Source organism: Panicum hallii, chromosome 2 (genome assembly GCF_002211085.1).
Source record: "Panicum hallii strain FIL2 chromosome 2, PHallii_v3.1, whole genome shotgun sequence".
NCBI lineage: Eukaryota > Viridiplantae > Streptophyta > Magnoliopsida > Poales > Poaceae > Panicum > Panicum hallii.
Genome location: NC_038043.1, coordinates 11,452,545 through 11,470,344, shown reverse-complemented (window position 1 = coordinate 11,470,344; position 17,800 = coordinate 11,452,545). Strand labels below are relative to the sequence as shown.

The 17,800-nt window shown below is 45.5% G+C and overlaps 1 protein-coding gene across 1 annotated transcript; it reads left to right on the top strand.

Moving 5' to 3' along the window:
• Positions 1-939: 939 nt before the first annotated feature.
• LOC112880881 lies at positions 940-17,426 on the top strand. Its single transcript, XM_025945613.1, has 23 exons — positions 940-1,644; positions 2,240-2,538; positions 2,637-2,778; positions 3,013-3,116; positions 3,233-3,441; positions 3,615-3,707; positions 3,928-4,143; positions 4,411-4,451; positions 7,194-7,262; positions 7,380-7,480; positions 7,585-7,669; positions 7,791-7,889; positions 8,616-8,684; positions 8,768-8,899; positions 9,023-9,117; positions 9,219-9,311; positions 9,482-9,498; positions 11,294-12,012; positions 13,311-13,412; positions 13,557-13,814; positions 13,980-14,105; positions 14,220-14,807; positions 14,995-17,426. The coding sequence occupies exons 1-23, from the start codon at positions 1,186-1,188 to the stop codon at positions 16,774-16,776; spliced, it is 5,898 nt and encodes a 1,965-aa protein (XP_025801398.1). The 5' UTR covers positions 940-1,185; the 3' UTR covers positions 16,777-17,426.
• The last annotated feature ends 374 nt before the right edge of the window (positions 17,427-17,800 follow it).

Sequence of the window (17,800 nt, the reverse complement as noted above, 5' to 3'; positions counted from 1 at the left end):
AGGGTCTGCTGCCGCTGACATGCGTAGGGGGAATTGTGCTGTCGGTGCAGAGACAACCCCGCTGATAAGCGAAGGGGCTATACTGATCTACCGAGATGTAGTCTTTGCGCACTGTAGCAGCGCACACTATAGCCTTCCTGCAGCAGGTCATAATAACTCTTCCCCCACGCGCGCGGCGCTGTGATGTGACCATACGTCTCCATGTCCTGCGAACCGCCTCGGTAGCTCATGCGCCGCCTCGGTAACTGGCGGGCTTACCGTGCTATCACCCATACCTGCCCAACATGTCAGAGGGCAGCCCATACTTTGTTTTGGGTGCGCGCACCCCAACCACCCGCATTTAATGCGGTAGTTGGGCTGGCTTCTCGCAGAAGGCTGGTATCCACCGGACACGTGGCGGTGCTGGTTTAGCGGCCGCTTCCTCAGCGGCACGTGGCGGGTGCGGACCCCCTCCCTGGTGGGGTGGGAGGTCCGGGCCCCCTCGCTGGGCCAGGTGCTCATGCTCTATGGAGGTCCAGCTTCCACACGTGGGGGTCCAAGACCATTCCGCGGTGGTCCGGACCCGTGGTAACTGTTTCTGAGCACTTTATCCTTACGGGCACGTGGAGGCACAGTACGTGGGAGAAGATCCGAAGACTGTGCCCGGACCTTGCACCCTATCGGCCGGAAGCTTAGTACGAGATTACCGGTAACCTCGTACCCCTCGTATCGGATACTTTGAGGTATACCGACGGAAGGGGATCCACGGACGACAGACCACCTGGCTACCGGCGTGCCTGCTCCGAGCCGACATCCCGCGACACGGCGATCCTCGGGCTCGAGGCCACGTACTCCTGACCAACTCCACAGCAGAGGCCAGGCCGCCAGAGGCCGAGAGGCGAGGCAAGCCGCTGTCCGTGTGTCACTCACTGTTCCTATCCGCGGCCGCGCACACCGCACCGCCCCACCGCCAAGGCAGGCTGCGCACGTCTCTGTCTGTCCTCGCGCTGCCGCTGCCTCGCCTGCCTCTGCCTCGCCGCTAGTTGTTGCTGTTGTTGCCACTAGCAGCCGCTACCGACGAGACGTCGACGGCGACCCGGCCCTGCCCACCCCGTCAATTCCCACCGAAACTACCCGCCCGCCCTGCCTTTCCGGGGGAGCGGAACCACCACCGCCCCCGCCCGCGCCGACGCTAGGGTTTGGGCCATGGAGCTGCCCCCCGGCGCCGCCCGCCGCACGACCTACTCCCTCCTCTCCCAGTTCCCCGACGACGCCGCGGCCGGCGGGCCGGGGCCGGCCCCCGCCAACGTCCTGCAGCGCCAGTCCAGCGGCAGCAGCTACGGCGCGGGGAGCTCCGTCTCCGCCTCCAGCGACTACCCCTTCCACCTCCCGCCGCCCGCCTCGGCCGCCGCGGGGCCCGGATCGGCGGCGGCGGCGCCCGGGGGGTCGTCGCCCTGCAAGAGCTGGGCGCAGCAGGCCGAGGAGACCTACCAGCTGCAGCTCGCGCTCGCGCTCCGCCTCTGCGCCGACGCCGCCTGCGCCGCCGACCCCGGGTTCCTCGACCCCGGCGACCCCGGGAGCGGCGGGAGGGGCAGCGGGAACGGGAGGGCCTTCCCGCTCGCGCAGCCCGCGCCCTCCGCCGAGTCCCTCTCCCATCGCTTCTGGGTCAGCTCTCTCATCATTACTTCCCCTTTTCTCCTGTGTGCTTCCTGTTCATGCAAGTAATGCTTAGTGTCGTTCTCTGGAAACGATCGTTTGCGAATTGTGAGGAATTCGGGGATTTCAGAATGCCGCAATTTGGTCAAACCAGTGCTTAGCAAATTGCTAACCGTATATAAGTATCTCTACAAAAACAAAAGCTGGAATTCACGAGGGGAACTCGGGCTGCAACTTGGTGGAGCCAATGCTTAACAGTCCATTAATAATCCTCCAAAAACGAAGCTGTTGGTTCAGTTGCTTGACCCGGTACTTGTTAGATTGTACTTCTGCTCATGCATACCAACACCCTGTAGCTAAACCCATACCAAATCATACTAGGATTTCCCTATTTCTGTGTATTAAACAGCATCAAAGATACATTTATATGTGGAATAATTTTATTGCTGTATCAGAGTGATTTCTGCAGTTGTAACAAATCTATCTTCCGCATTGTGTTTGTATTTGTATATAGTAATATACCTGCATAAACCTGGTATCTATCTCATTTCGATCCACCACCCCCCCCCCCCCACAATGCTTGCTTCCTAACACGCCTTTTCAGGTGAATGGCTCGCTATCATACAACAGCACAATACCAGATGGATTTTATGTGATTCATGGGTTAGACCCCTTCGTGTGGTCACTATGCACGGATGTGCATGAAGAGAACCGCATACCCACCATGGAATCACTCAAATCTGTCCGTCCTGACGATTCTTCAATTCAAGCCATTCTCATCGATCGGAGAACTGATTTTGATTTGGGTATGCTGGAGAGTTATGCTTCCAGCCTTTTGTCCAGTTGTACTGATGCCAAGGATGTGGTAATCCAACTTGCCAAAGTTGTATCTTCAAGGATGGGGTGAGAGCTGCGTCACCAAGCTCCTATAGGCCCTTTAATTTAGTCTGGCTTATGTGGTTTCTGAAGCTTTTCTTTCTAATCTTTTGTCCATCATCAAGGGGTACAGCGTCCAATGAAGAGAACTTGTTTCCACGATGGAAAGAGTGCAACGAGGCCATCAAGTCAAGTACAGGATCTGTTGCGCTTCATCTGGGAAAGCTTCCTGTCGGTCTTTGCAAGCACCGCTCATTGTTATTCAAAGTATGTTTGCTGGTTTAAGTTCCTTTCCTGTCTGTCCATCTTGTGAAAGTCTGTGACCTCAGTGACAACCACAGCAGGAATGTTGGTAAAGAATTCTGTCTATCTGCTGTTAGAAAATATGAACGTTTGTGATGAGTAACTTGATTATAATTTAGCAATTAATAACTTATTAGCTTCTAAATTTCTCGACCTGGAATTTTTACTAATGTAAGGCCTTCGTTGTTTTTCTTGCAGATGTTAGCAGATAAAGTCAGTATTCCATGTAGAGTTGTCAAGGGTTGTAAATATTGTAAATCTGATGATGCCTCCTCCTGTCTTGTACGCTTTGGGCTTGAAAGGTACCCTTCCCCTGCTGATCTGAAACTAGAATCCTTCAATGTCTTAGCTATGATCCATCTTAGCTAATGTTTGGTTTGTGCTGTGTACTCATCTCTTGTTAACTTTGTTTTGGCAGGGAATACTTGGTTGATTTAATTGGGGATCCCGGCCAACTTAGTGATCCTGATTCCTTTGTCAATGGTCCCTACTCACTATCGGTGTCCTCACCTCTTCATCCTCCCAAATTTAGGTCATTGGAGATCACTTCAAATTTCAGCTTGGTAGCCAAGCAGTACTTCGCAGATTGCCATTCACTGAATCTCTTGTTCAGTGATTCTTCCACAGGTAATTAGTTTCCAAATAGGTGTTAACTTAATTCTTCATTAGTCAATAGGGCTTCATTACATATATCAATGTCTATCTATCCAGTAAGCTGTTGCTATAGGCTATTTATGGAGTCTTCATCAAGAATGTTTATATCTGTCAGTTTTGTGACATACTGTATCATGCATTTTCAGGTGCTACTAGTGCAGTAACTACTCTGGACCAACCTTATTCCAAGAAACATGTTGCTGGGGATGAGACCATGAACAACTGGATGCCAGGAAAAGGTAGTGCACGACTAGCTACTTTTGTTTTGAGTATCGAAATAAGGGACTTGCTGTTGTACCACGCTACGTGTACATATTATCACAAAACATGTAGTACAGTCCAATATATCCACTTTGCACCTGTATTAGGAAAGTTTACATAATTACTATAGCCAATTCATCATCGTGTATATGATTGCATGGTTGTCTGAAGTTGATATATTATGTTCTGGCGATGCAGGGCAAGCAGCAATGAAGCCGGACATCATTGTGCCAGAAGCTCCTCGTGAGGTTTTGCCACTAATTTCCTCCAATATGAAGCTTGATAAGAAGAAAGAATTGAAGTTAATTGAGGAGACTCAGCAGTTAAGACATACAGTCAGTGATCTGTCACTTGCTGCGGATGATCTGATCATTCCATGGAACGAGCTGGTTTTAAAGGAGAAGATTGGAGCAGGTATATGTGCACACATTATACTTGAAACTTCAGCCTTTTCTAGTCCATCAGAAAAAATGGGGAAAAATATGTCTTGTATGTCTGCTAATAGGACTGTGGACCCATTGTGTTAGAAATTTTATCATTTTTGTTCTTAATATAATGATGCACAATTCTGCATGTTCTAGGGGAAAAGGAGAAATTTTAGCATCTAATCAAATTTGAGTCATGCTCAGTAATTTAATCAAAAGAACATTTTCCTGATTTTGGAAACCCATTTTCTTCCAGGTTCTTTTGGAACAGTCCATCGTGCTGATTGGCATGGATCGGTAAGCTTTTGCATGGTCTATTTATCAATAAGCTGTAACTGAGGTGTAAAAAGATTGTTGCTTTTGCTTCTTTGTTCTGATTGACTTTGCCCCATTATTGAACTAGAGGGGTGGGTAAAGGGGGGAGTAGATTGATTTCTTCCTTATTGGATTCAGTCTACTACATAGTCAACTCTTATGGCTGAACCCTTCTTTGACTAGAATCTAGTCTCATCTTATCTTAACTGGACCCCCCCTCAATCCCCATGGGGAGGGGATTAACCGAAGAAGGCCTTAATTGGCCTCCTTCCCTTCCTTCATGAAGCTGGTCTTCTCTTTCCTAATCAAATTGACTGCTAGTGCTGACTGACTACGTTTTTTTTCTCGAACACGCAGGAGAGCTGCGTATCTTTGTATTAAGAAGAGTGAATTGGTCCAATAACAATAACCAAACCTCCACCTTGGACCAGAATGGAGGATGGTGAAAAAAACAAAACTGTAAAGGACTCTTACAAAAAAGGTTGATAAAAGGACCTGACCACTAACCGGTGCCCTACAGGTGCCTAAACCACTTGACCTACGCCAAGGGCCCAAAGCCCCTTAGCACCTGCAGCTTGCCAGAGGTGCAGTTCATCTGAAAAAGATTGCAGGGCAAGCTGGAGGTTAGGAGCCGATCCTTCAAAGGCACAAGCATTCCGATGTTTCCAGAGGATCTGAGCTCCAAGGATGATCAGCGAGTTAAATCCCTTTTTGTGCTGCTTAGGAATTTTCCTCCAAGACTTCTTCCACCAATCCGCAAAGGAGGTGGTCCTTCGTCTAGGGACCAGCGCGACCAGGTTCAGGGACTGCAGGATTGCAAACCAGAATTGTCTAGCAAACACACAAGCAGTGAGGATGTGTTGAACCGTTTCTTGTGCCTGATCACAAAGGGGGCAGCGGTTTCGGGTGAGGGAGTCCTCTTTTTTGTAACCGGTCTGCTATCCAACAGCGATCTCGGATAGCTAACCATAGAAAGGTTTTGCACTTTCCGGGAGCCTATGACTTCCATAATCGCTTCCATGGCTCGAAGGTAGTGGACCAAAGAAATAAGCTCGGTAGGCAGATCTGGTTGAGAAGATGCCTGAGGATTCGAGCTTCCAATGATGAACATCCTCCAAAACATTAAGAGTTATGTTCAAAATTGATTCCCAGAGTTGCAAATACTCAGCCAGCCTGTGCCACCCTAGCGCCCGCTGACTGACTACTCATTGTGTGCAAACTCATCATCTAGCACCAAACAGACTCCACAACAAATTCAATAGCAACCTCCTATTATTTGGGCCCTGTTTGGATATGCTTCTCTAGGCAGTGATTTTGTGAGAAGCTGGCTGCTCTGAGAAGCAACTGCCTGGAGAATCTGTTGGCTGGAAAAGCTAGGTGTTTGGCAGACCTGATTTTTTCTAATGGGATTTTCTGCCATGAATGTGCATTGACTTATTTGCCCCTAGACGAGTAGAGCAATGGTTTGTTTGGTTTCTAAATAAGTGCATATGTCTTCTAATTTTGATCATTCGGCAAGAAATTTGATGAAAGAAATATTCTCAAGAAGAAAGGTTACTCATACTCGTTTTATGTTATAGAAATACTAGCAACTAGCGGATCCATCAGACAGCGTGAACAAAAATGACAGAAAAAGGGAATATATTTCATTCACTAACAGAGTTCGTAGCACAAAATCTACTGGAATAAGCACTAAGCAATTTAGATATATAATTTGTTGAAGTATAAATGAATCGCCCACCTCTCCCCATCAGCTTAAGCTTTTGGGTTGAACTGGTTGGTCCATGCAACTCAATACAATTGAAGAAAAATCATTCACATTAACGAGCACAACCTGCATGTAAGCTATCGTCCAAATCCCAAATTGATGAGGATAAACACAGAAATCATGTGGCTGTTTTCCTCAAACGACTGGGAATCATCCACCCTAGGTCATGGCAGCAGCATTTGACTGCTGGGATTGGATGCCGTCAACGTCGTTGGGGCTACGGCACATCGTTGCAGTCAAGCGCCAACTCCGGTTCCGCACGCTGTTGTCGCAGCTGAACAGCACGGTGCCTCTGGGCCACGAGCCGCACCCCGTGTGGTTCTTGAGCATGGTGGGGCCGGCGACGTCTGGAGCAGGAGGCTGTGCACCGTCCTCCACCAGAGGGGACCCGCAAACTGGTGGACGGAGGGGTGTCGCTGGGAAAAGCCGGGGATGGAGCGCTTCAGCAGAGGGGCGCGTCGAATGGCCTGGGTCGAAGGGCAAGGAGGGAGGGGTGCGGATGCGCGGTCAACGCTAAGGAGGTGCCCAACTCGCCCAGATGTGGCAGCTGCCGAGTGGGTGCGGTGGGGGTGGGTGGAGAGTATTGGGGAGGGTGCTGAACCCTAAACATTTCCCTTTTTAAGATGGCAGAGGGCTTTAGTTTTTCTATCAAGTGCATTTTACTTATGTTAAGTCATGGACTGGTTTCTTCAGCCCTGGGGCATTCTTGTAAACAGCAGGCCACAATTGGCGGGATTCTCCCCCAAGCGACCGCCTGGCTTGACGTTTGCCTGCGGTGGGAAAAATTGATTCCCATGGAATCGGACCCGAATCAGCACGTTTGGGGTGGTTAGCTCTATTAGTTTGGCCAGAATCCTCCCAGAATTGGTCCCAACCAGGGCCTTGTTTTCCTCTGGGTGGGCCCATTGTTCTGGTATCTTGAGCTCAATATTGAAACCAACTCCATATTTTGACAGGATGTTGCAGTCAAAATACTTATGGAGCAGGATTTTCATCCGGAGCGCTTCAGGGAATTTATGAGGGAGGTCTGTTGAATAGTTTTAATGTTGTTCGACTTTGTTATACCTGTATAACTCTATATCCACATGGTTTTTATGCCTTTATGGGGTATCAGCTTATGTGTTTTTTTCTTAATTTGGTAGGTTGCAATTATGAAAAGTCTGAGACATCCAAATATTGTTTTATTCATGGGTGCTGTCACTGAACCGCCGAACCTATCGATAGTTACAGAATACTTGTCTAGGTATGGAAGTTCCTCTTGGTTATACCTTTGTTTATCTTTACATTATGATATCATAGTTTACCCACTAGGCTGCTTCAAACAATTATGCCTTTCTTTCATTGCAGGGGTAGTTTGTATAAACTTTTGCATCGGAGTGGTGCGAAGGAAGTTCTGGATGAGAGACGCCGATTAAACATGGCATTTGACGTGGTATTGTGTTATCTCATTTTCCCTACCTGTTCCCTCCACACCTTTACATGCTCATGTTGTGAAATTAAAGCGATGCATTGTTACTTTGATACTTTCTGAACCCACTCTGCTGGTTCTACAGGCCAAAGGAATGAACTACCTGCATAGACGCAGCCCTCCTATTGTTCATCGTGACCTGAAGTCTCCAAATCTTCTAGTTGACAAGAAATATACTGTCAAAGTATGATCAATTAACTGCATATCTTATTGCATTTAGACAAACAAAATTTGCATGTGATGTTGTCTGCCACATTTTATGCTTTGCTGACACACATACACATATTACTTAATATTCCTGTGCACGTCTAAACTTGCCATAGCATCTGAATCTAATACTATCCAATCCTAGCAAACATGTGATATTTAGTGAGAGAATAGAGCTATAATCTTCCATGTTCTTGTTTTCTGTTGGATAGCCTGGGATTTGCTCCAGTCAGTTGGGACTCTCTGGGGGATTTGTTCATTTTCCCTTCCAGTACATGGGGATTGAGTCTAATCCCATTGCTACCAAACAAGCCCTTAAGTGTTGGTGGAGAAAATTACTGAAAGAACACACAAAGAGTTCTCCTAATGATTTTGTAGTAGTGGTGATATTTACAATCATGATTCCTTTCCCCTAAGCTCACCTTGTCGCTCTTTAGTAAACATATTTATGGGAACATCTAGGAGAGATGCTAAGTTCCCTAAACAAATACAAAGTAGCTCTAGTCTTGCCATAGTATGTGAATTTTCATGTCATTCTTCCTAGAGGATACATCTTAAATGATCTTGTTAATTTAATGTTGTCTTGACTTGGCTGTTCTTTAGTTTCTATGTTATTATTTTCTATTAAGTTTTTTTGTCTGATCACAACATTATATTAGGGTATCTACTTGGCCAAACCTTATAAGTTTTAAATATTCCCTAGGTATGTGACTTTGGCCTTTCAAGATTGAAAGCTAACACCTTCCTGTCTTCCAAGTCTTTGGCTGGAACTGTAAGAACCTTTTTCACTTTTTCTAAAGTTCATCTCCCATTAATTGAAAAATATGCCTTTGATAATCCGGTTTTAAATTTCAGCCTGAATGGATGGCACCTGAAGTGCTTCGAGATGAACCATCCAATGAAAAATCTGATGTCTACAGTTTCGGTGTCATCCTATGGGAATTAATGACATTGCAACAGCCATGGTGTAACCTAAATCCTGCCCAGGTAACTTCACTTTCTGTTAGTCCCATTGATGAAGTGACAAAACCTCTCAGTGAGATTGTTGGACACATTTTTTTGTTTATCCACAAACAGTACGCACCTGAAGTCTCAGACACTATTTTGCAGGTGGTTGCTGCTGTAGGTTTTAAAGGTAGAAGGCTTGAAATCCCTAAAGATCTAAATCCTCTAGTAGCCGCTTTAATTGAATCTTGCTGGGCGAAGTATGCATTCTTATTCCACAGTTATACCCCTTTCATTTTTACTTCTCTGAATTTGATCACAAGGACCTGGGCCTATTGCACTAATGCTATGTCTTTTGTAGCGAGCCATGGCGAAGACCCTCATTTACAAATATTATGGAAGCTTTGAGACCATTAATTAAGGTTCCAGTGCCGCAGTTGAGTCGTTCAGATTCGTAGCCTGCTTTATACAGTTACAGGGAGGTGTATTTTAGTGAGTTATCCTGATATTGACCTGCTATAATTGAATAATCCATCGACGGTGTCACTTCACTCTGAGAATATGGTTTCCTTCATTTACATTTCCAAACCAAGTGTACCTAGCAACTTCTTTCTATGTCTTCAGGTATGCTGCCATTTTCAGTGAGTTCTGTTCCTTGCCAACATGTTTAGTATCTATGATTGTTAAATGTGTGATTTACTTAGATATTTTCAAGAAGATTGAGTTCAGTTAAATACAAAATCAAACACTATCTACAATGGACACGAGGTAAAGGGATGCTGATGTTAAACCCAGACTATGTAGCTGCAGTGCTGTACTATCCATTTTGTCGTCTTGCGCTCAATTTTCACATGTTTTCTCACAATGTATGCTGTTAGAAATTAATTTGCTTGTGGTTTAAGGAATGAGTTAATACATATTAGGTTAGAAGTTTTAGGTGAGTAATGCATATATATCAGTTGATGGCTACTTCTATCAACTGCAATAACTCACTGAATGCTCAACATTATATTTTTGAACACCTCAAATACACTGTTTGATAGCTGTTGCTACTAGTATTTGTGATAATGGAAGTTCCTTGGATTTCTCAGTCTGCATTTAAATTATTAGGCATAGTTGGTCTAGGCTTCTTCACTTTTGACTGGCTTTATGCTACAAGCACCAAGTTGATTATGCGTCGCCATGCTCAACTGAATGTTCTTGTTCCATAGAACTTGTTTCTGGTGACTGCCAGCCTTGCCAGATCAATAGATCCTTTTATATTGTTTGTAAAGATCAAGCGTTCATTGCTGTTTGCTGAGCTCTTATTGCTCCAACTTCATTTACAAGTTAACTTACCTTTTCTTTTCCCTTTTTACTTGAAAAGTAATGCTGACGAGGCTATAATAACTACTTACAGGTCTGCATGTTGCTTTATTGGATGTCGGAGTCTAACTTCCCCATGAGATGTAGGATGTGATCCTCTGCTAATTTGGATTTTCAGTTTGTTTCTTATACGGAGTTCACCTGTTGTGATTCTCACATGAGAGAGTGCAGGCTGGGTTTCAAATCCCCTGGCCACGTCCTGTAAATTCTAGTTTCTCATAGATTTCTTTGTACAGTGTAACTAAAGGTTAGCCATGAAAACAAAAGGTTTTGGCTGACTTGCTTGAGGCCTTTGATTCCGATACCACCTGGACCAAGCAGTGCAGTTCTGTAGAAGCTGATGTAAGCCTGTATGTATGCCCGTTTCTTCATTTCTTGTAATGTAACATATCTCAAAATTAGGCGAGTGATAGTGATTATATTGGTATCGCCGAAAGCTGAAGATCACCAAGCAAACATGCATGTTTTTGGGTTCCTGCCATGCTCGTGGTGTGGGTCCACGGCTTCACTGATTGCCGGATATTTTTGTCCGTGCAGCAGACATGTCTGACCTGATGGAATAATTTCGGTGTCAGTTCACGGTGTTGTCGTGAGTATAATTTCGATCAGTGCATGCAAGTACTGACGCTGCTTTTTCAGGAGTTCAGTTCCTAACCTAGTGGGCCTTTTGATAAGGAGCTCGAATCTTTGGATTGAATTGTGCTGATCTCAGAACAGGGTCTATTGATTCCCATGACCAAGAAACCACAACCATTTCTTCAAGGGGTTCCTTCACCAATCATGAACAATTCATCACAGGCAAAAGGTAGACGAGAGGTCTGCACTGCGCAGGATCGTACTTTCCAGCAAACTTATCTGTTTGCGATTATTTACGAGAGACAATACCCCTTTTACAATCTATACCTATTCATTTGGTTAAAGTTGTAAAAAAAGTTAATGGCGATAAATATTTTGATACATTTTGATACGAAGGGTGTAACTGTTAGTTAGCATGTGGTTCTAACAAAACAAAATACGCGCCTTCTACATTCTTGGGTAGTGGGCGTACATACATCTTGACTTCTTGAGTAGACATTTCAGTCACAAATCCCACAAATGGAAAGGGGCTAAGTGATAAAATGGCAGCAGCTGCCCGGGTTGCGACCTGCGCTGCGTCCTCTTCCTCCTCGCTTCGCGGCTCGCGTTGCTCCCTTTCCACCTCGCTCCCTCTCCCCTCCTCGATCCGAAACGCTGACGCGAAATCAAATCAAACCTGCTGCTGCGTCCACTGTCCGAGCCACCTCCCTTCCTCGTCCTCCTCCTCGCTTGCTCCCCCAATCCATTCCTCCCGATTCCCAAACCCCAGCGGCGGCGCGGCCACCGAACCCTGTTCCGCGGGTTCGGCTTCGATTGCCTCAGCCGCCTCGCAAACCCTAGCTCCCTTCCCCCCATGCGCCCCAAACCCTAGCTTCCCTGCCATGCGCGCCTCCGCTTCCGCGGCCCCCATGGAGGCCTCCGCCTCCGCCCGCAGATCCGCGCCGGGCCCCGACCCCGGCGCCAAGAAGCCGCGCCTCGGGCAGCCGCCGCCGCGGGACCCCAGATCTTCGTCCTACGCCACCGCCTCCAATGGCGCCGCCGCCAGCGCTGCCGAGCAGGCGCTGGTCGACGAGCTGCTCGGCCAGTACAGGACCGCGCTCGGTGAGCTAACCTTCAACTCCAAGCCCATCATCACCAACCTCACCATCATCGCCGGCGAGAACCTCCAGGCCGCCAAGCCCATCGCCGCCCTCATCTGCGCCAACATACTCGAGGTGACCTTTGCCTTTTGACTTCCCCTTGCGCTCATCAAACTACCCCCTTTCCCCCTCAACGCACCATGTAAAAGTAATTGCTAAGGCGCCGTCAGTAGTAGCAAGCACTGTCTATGTCTGATGCTAGATACAGGACATGTGCTATAGGTGTTGTTGTAGGATTGCCAGGCCTCTGTGCATTGTACTGGTTTTCATGGTAGATATCGAGATCAATCGCTGTTGATGTTGCGAAGGGAATTTCTGTGTGTAAAATCGCTGCAAAAGGAAATGCTGATTGACCTGTCTTCGCTGAGACAATCTCTTTCTCCCCCTCTCTTCTCTCTCTCTCTCTCTCTCTTGCTCTCTTGTGCCTGCGTTGCTCACTTCTGATGCTAAATACGTGGTTTTATATATTTTCTGTCATGAAGTTCCTTACTGGGCTTGATTTCCCAAGATTTCATTTGCTATTTAAATTTCGAACTCGTGTGACATGGCAAAACAAATATGAACATTATGGTTGGAACCATCCTCTACTAAGAGAGGCTACAGCAATTATTGGTGGTACTAGAACATCATAAGTTATCAGTTTATGGTTGGACACTTACCAGGCTTTAAAACCATTTCATTCCCATGCTTCCACAAACTTGGGTACAGATTATGTCATTACGCTGCATTACCTGTTATGCTACTCTCACATCGACCAATGATCTCTTGACTTTTGTGTACCCTATCTGATTAAGTGTTGAATCTCGAAGGGTCTCAGGATTCAGAAAGTTCTATTCCAAACTGAAGTTTGTGATATATTGTCATGTAAATCTGAATGATGTATGGATGCACTGATGAAATGACAGGAAATTATGAAGTGTAATAATCTATGCCACAAGTGTATCTGTGGCACGCACTGGGCTTCTTGATAACTGCCGAACATTTGGTTGTCTTGGTTGTATTACTTCTTTCTGTAAACTTGCTGCTTTCTTCAGGTTGAGGTGGCATATTATTTAGGCTCTTTTTTGTCCCCTTGGTTTTATGCTAAAAGGAAAATTACTGGATTCTTCGAAAGTAGGATCGATTCCTAGTCACCGGAGAAAAGGGCCACACCATTGGATATGTTGTGTTGTCAAATCATATTTGCTAGTGTTCTTGTCTTGAATTCACATTCGAGGCGTATCAGTGTTGTTTGCTTTTTTCTGTTGCCCTGCACTAGTATAATTTTACTTTTGTTTTTTAGCTCTATCTATAATGTTATGTGATTGTTATTCACTAAAGATTGAGGGGCATACCGGATACCTATCTCATTTGACGGTTGCTTGTGCCTGTAGGTTCCAAGTGAACAGAAGCTACCATCTCTATATCTACTTGACAGTATTGTCAAGAATATTGGAAAAGATTATGTTAAACATTTCTCTGCAAGACTGCCAGAGGTTAGTATCTCATACTATATCATCTTCTTGACGTGGGAATAGAGGCAGTTCCAACCGCTGGAACAATATTTTCTTTATTCCGAGAGTATAACATGGACATCACAATGAACCTATGTTTCCTTGGTGTTTTTTTTTTGTCGCTAGGTTTTCTGCAAGGCGTATAAACAAGTTGATCCTTCTATACATCATAGCATGAGGCACCTTTTTGGAACATGGAAAGGAGTGTTTCCTCCACTTCCGCTCCAAACGATTGAGAAGGAACTTGGATTTCAGACATCTGCCAATGGATCGTCAAGTGCCGCACCATCAAGGCCTGATTCTCAGTCCCCGCGGCCATCCAATAGCATACATGTTAATCCAAAATATTTGGAAGCAAGACAGCAGCTCAACCAACCAACTAAGGCAAGCCATATATTATTTCTCAACTTATCTGGACATACCTCTTCACTCCTTTGGCAGGAGAGATAATCAAAACATGTACCATGTGTAGCATTGTAGCTAACACTTTGTTCTATTGCACCTCATGTGATTTTGTTTCTCATGCTGTTTTTCCCTTACTTTGGACAGGGGATACTAGGAAGTGGTGCTAAGACAGCTGTAATTGCCGATGCAGGCGATGATGTTGAGAGGCCTAACAGGCTAGGTACTGACAGAAGTGCAGGGCGACGATTAGATGCTCCTAACGCTAGGCCTGTAAGTTCTTGCTATCTCTTTGGCTTTTTGATACCTCTTCATGTAAAATGCAAGAAAGTCTCAATGCTTATTGTTTCATTCACATTTTCATACTAGTTTAACTATAACTTGCAGAACATTCAGCGCACTCAGAGGGACCCTTTTAGCAATCCAGTAAATGAAAAACAGGCAGGTAGAGATGTCAGGGGCCTTGGATTCTCTAACATTTCGCAGCAAGCTGTTGTTGGGACTGGTCAAGTTCGCTCAAAACCCAAAGGTCAAGATGGAATTGTAGGGCCGTATTATGCCACTGGTGTTGGCTCTTCTGAAGAACAATTTGACCGGCGCAGCAACTTTTATTCAAGCAAGGATGTTCGGCCGTCAGGATCTGTACGTTTGGATAGTGCACTTCTTCCAACTCCTTCCATTAATTCTGATAGAGTTGGTAGATCTTCATCAAACAAAAGTTGGAAGCACTCCGAGGAAGAAGAGTATGTGTGGGATGACGTACATTCTCAAGCAGCAGATTATAGCGGTAACAATACTGTAAGAAAAGGAGAATGGATGGCCGATGATGGCAATGCTAAGTTTGCAAGCCTCCAAAGGGCTAAATGGCCTGAGGTGGGAGCTGTTGAACATTTGGACCCAAATATACATAAACTAGATAGCTTACCAAGATTTGGACTTGCCACAGGTCAAGATAGAAGACTTGCAGCATACTTGGTATGTGGACCTAAGTTATTGGAGAAGTACATTCAGTATCCATTAATTATGAGATGTTTTAAACTGTCTACTATGTTGTCTATTTTTTTCAATCTGAACCATTCACAATGAAAATTTCCTTTATATATATCTCCACCTTTTGTTCTAGTCAAAAGACTATAATGTTGTTGTCTTTTTAATTGCTCAGGATCATGAAGAGTACATTCATGGTAAGCATGAGGTGGAACCAAGAATTGATAGGGAAATTATGCCTGATGGACAACAGTTCCCACCACCTCGAAGTTCCTCTCTCTGGGTGTCCCACGAAAAAACACACCCAGACATTGGGCTGGATCCTAGGATATCAAGGTTTTCCAATCAGCCAGGAGAGAGGTCTACTATTTATACTGGTACCATGTCAGCAAGTATCACTTCATCTGTACCTGTTGGGTTATCAGGACCCTATGCTGGAAGATCAAGCCTAGATAGTGCAAACAGTGTGCCAACACGATCAACTGAGACCTTTGGGCAGCAGAAGCACAGATATTGGTCATCTTCCCCTCCACCAGCTCACTCACCTTCATCTACTGCACCCTTTGCACGTCAGAGTTCTCCAAATCCTGCTGAGCCTGATTTTTATCCTTCCAGACCATTTTCTCAATTGGGCCAAAGTCCTCAAGAAGAATATAGCCAAAGAGCGGCAGCACTTGCTAAAGATTCTCATTTTATTGCTCAAAATGTTGGACTTACTCAGGGACAACCTAGTCTACAGGCAACTCAGCAGGCACAAAAATATCCTACCTTACAGTCAAAGCTACATAGCAAGCCAACTGATGAAGTGCAGGCAAGCTTTTCGCGTGAAAATTCTCCATCGCTGTTCAGACCTTCCATCCAGCTTGGAGAAGTCTCTTTGCCCACTGATTTGACCCCTATAAGCTCAGATTTGACAAGTGCTAGTAATTTGTTGGCTGGTCTCATTAAGAGTGGGTTCAAACCAAATAACCCCAGCGATTTTGCAAGTTTGGGGGCACAGCCTCTTGTTCCAAGTGGGCCACTTCCACATACTCTGCCATCTCCACCAGTGGCTTCTTCATCACTGCAAAATGCAGCTGGTGAAAATACCACTCTGCAAACTCAGACAACAAACACTGCTCGTCCACCTTTGCCACCAGGTCTGCCACCACCTGCATCAACACAGAGTGCGGAGAAAGCTGCACCTCTCTCAAGTCTGCTCAGTTCCCTGGTTGCAAAGGGATTAATCTCTACGCCAGCCACTGAATCATCCACCGCTGTCCCTTCACAGCCAAATAAATCAAGTGTGAACGCTACAAATGTCACAGCTGCAGCTATGCCTTTGCCAGCTCAGATGCCTTCAGTTGGTAAGGAGGCATCTAATTCGGCTTCATCTACCCCAACAAATGTTTTGTTACCCAAAGGTGTCGAAATCAAGACAGGTGACCTTATTGGCCTGGAGTTCAAGCCAGAGAAACTTCGTAAGTACAATGAACATGTGATTAGCAGCCTCTTTGGTGACCGAAACTATCAGTGTAAACTCTGTGGTGAAAGGTTCAGTCTTGAAGACGAATTGAGGTCACACACGACATGCCGTGGGTCAAGGGAGTCTGAGACTATCTATGCTGGTATGGCACCTAAAAAATGGTACCCTAGCAAGAACAGTTACATTGATGGATCACATGAAATGGAGGACAGCGCTGAGGCATTTGATGTGGATTTAAGTTCTGGAGAAGAAGTGTGCGAGTTTATGGTCCCTGCAGATGAGAGCCAAATCATCTGTGCACTATGTGGGGAGCCATTTGATGACTTCTATTCTATTGAGAAGGGGGACTGGATGTACAAGGACACGGTGTTTCTGGATTCCCCCAATGGAGAAGGCAGCTGCGGAAGCAATGTTGAGAGCAAAGAGCAGGTGCCCATAGTTCATGTAAGATGTATGCCAAGGGGCTCAAATGACGGCATGGAGGTGGACTAGCATTATTCTCGTGTACAGCAGCTGAAGCAGCAGCTAAGTCTACCGAGGGCATTGAGATGGGGGAGTGAAGAGGTTTGCACGAAGAGATGTGCAACAGCAGCTAATCTGTTGCAATGGGGCTGATGACGTACATTTAAATGGATTAGTGGGAAAGGTGGCAGGCAGTATCAAAAACAAAATTTTGGTGAAGAGCTGAAATCGTCCATTTTTTATCGTGCCCTGTAGAAAGTGCTTTGCACAAAGAATAAAGCCCCCCAAGGATCACTTTGGCCATGTGAATGAGAATAATCGAAATCCTAATATTTTCGGTCTCCATCAGAAGGATCTTTCTGATGACAGAAAGAAAAGCTTTGTAAGAGCTTGTCAAAAGAGTGTATTGTTTATTTACGAGGAAAAAGGGGATGATGAGCCCCGCATGTAATTCGGACACTGGTGTGTGTTTCTGACGGACACTTGCTCTCATCTTTTGGAGTAGGGATTTTGTACTTGAGAAGAAACCGATAGTAATAGAACATGATAGGCAGGGCTAAACAGGTTAGTTGTGATTGATTTGCTATCGACCTGTCGTCCAATTTTTCTTTTCAGTGCCATGTGGTTCTGGTAACGCTTTTTCGAGTTGCACAGACGAAATTCGGCAGACAGCGAACTCATTTCTTGGATGATGGACCTGATTGCCTGAATGTCTTTTTTTTTCTCATAACCAATGGATGTAAGGTTGTCACTCCCTCTAATTTCGGATATACTCTGCCTCACAAAGAATACTATCCTATAATTCTAAATTTGTCTTACAAGTGGCTTCTTTTACCAACCTATTTTCCCCATCTAGACTTTAAACTTGTACATGCAAAGTTAATTAGGAGCACTGTTTCCACATGGTTTGTAGTTTTTTTCGCTCTTCTTTAAACTTCGCTAACCTGGTTACCGCATACCTGTACATTACGCGTACGGGAACTCTTCCTTAATAATTACTATGTGCACCAAAGTTATTTTCCTTCGCCGCTAATCTGTCTAAGAATGTTCAGAT

What these genes read in the sequence shown, in the direction of transcription:
- LOC112880881 (XM_025945613.1), top strand. Translation starts at nt 1,186, where the DNA reads ATGGAGCTGCCCCCCGGCGCCGCCCGCCGCACGACCTACTCCCTCCTC. An exon ending in GTTCAGTGATTCTTCCACAG is followed by an intron (nt 3,442 to 3,614) that starts GTAATTAGTTTC and finishes ATGCATTTTCAG; the next exon opens with GTGCTACTAGTGCAGTAACT. An exon ending in GTGCTGATTGGCATGGATCG is followed by an intron (nt 4,452 to 7,193) that starts GTAAGCTTTTGC and finishes ATATTTTGACAG; the next exon opens with GATGTTGCAGTCAAAATACT.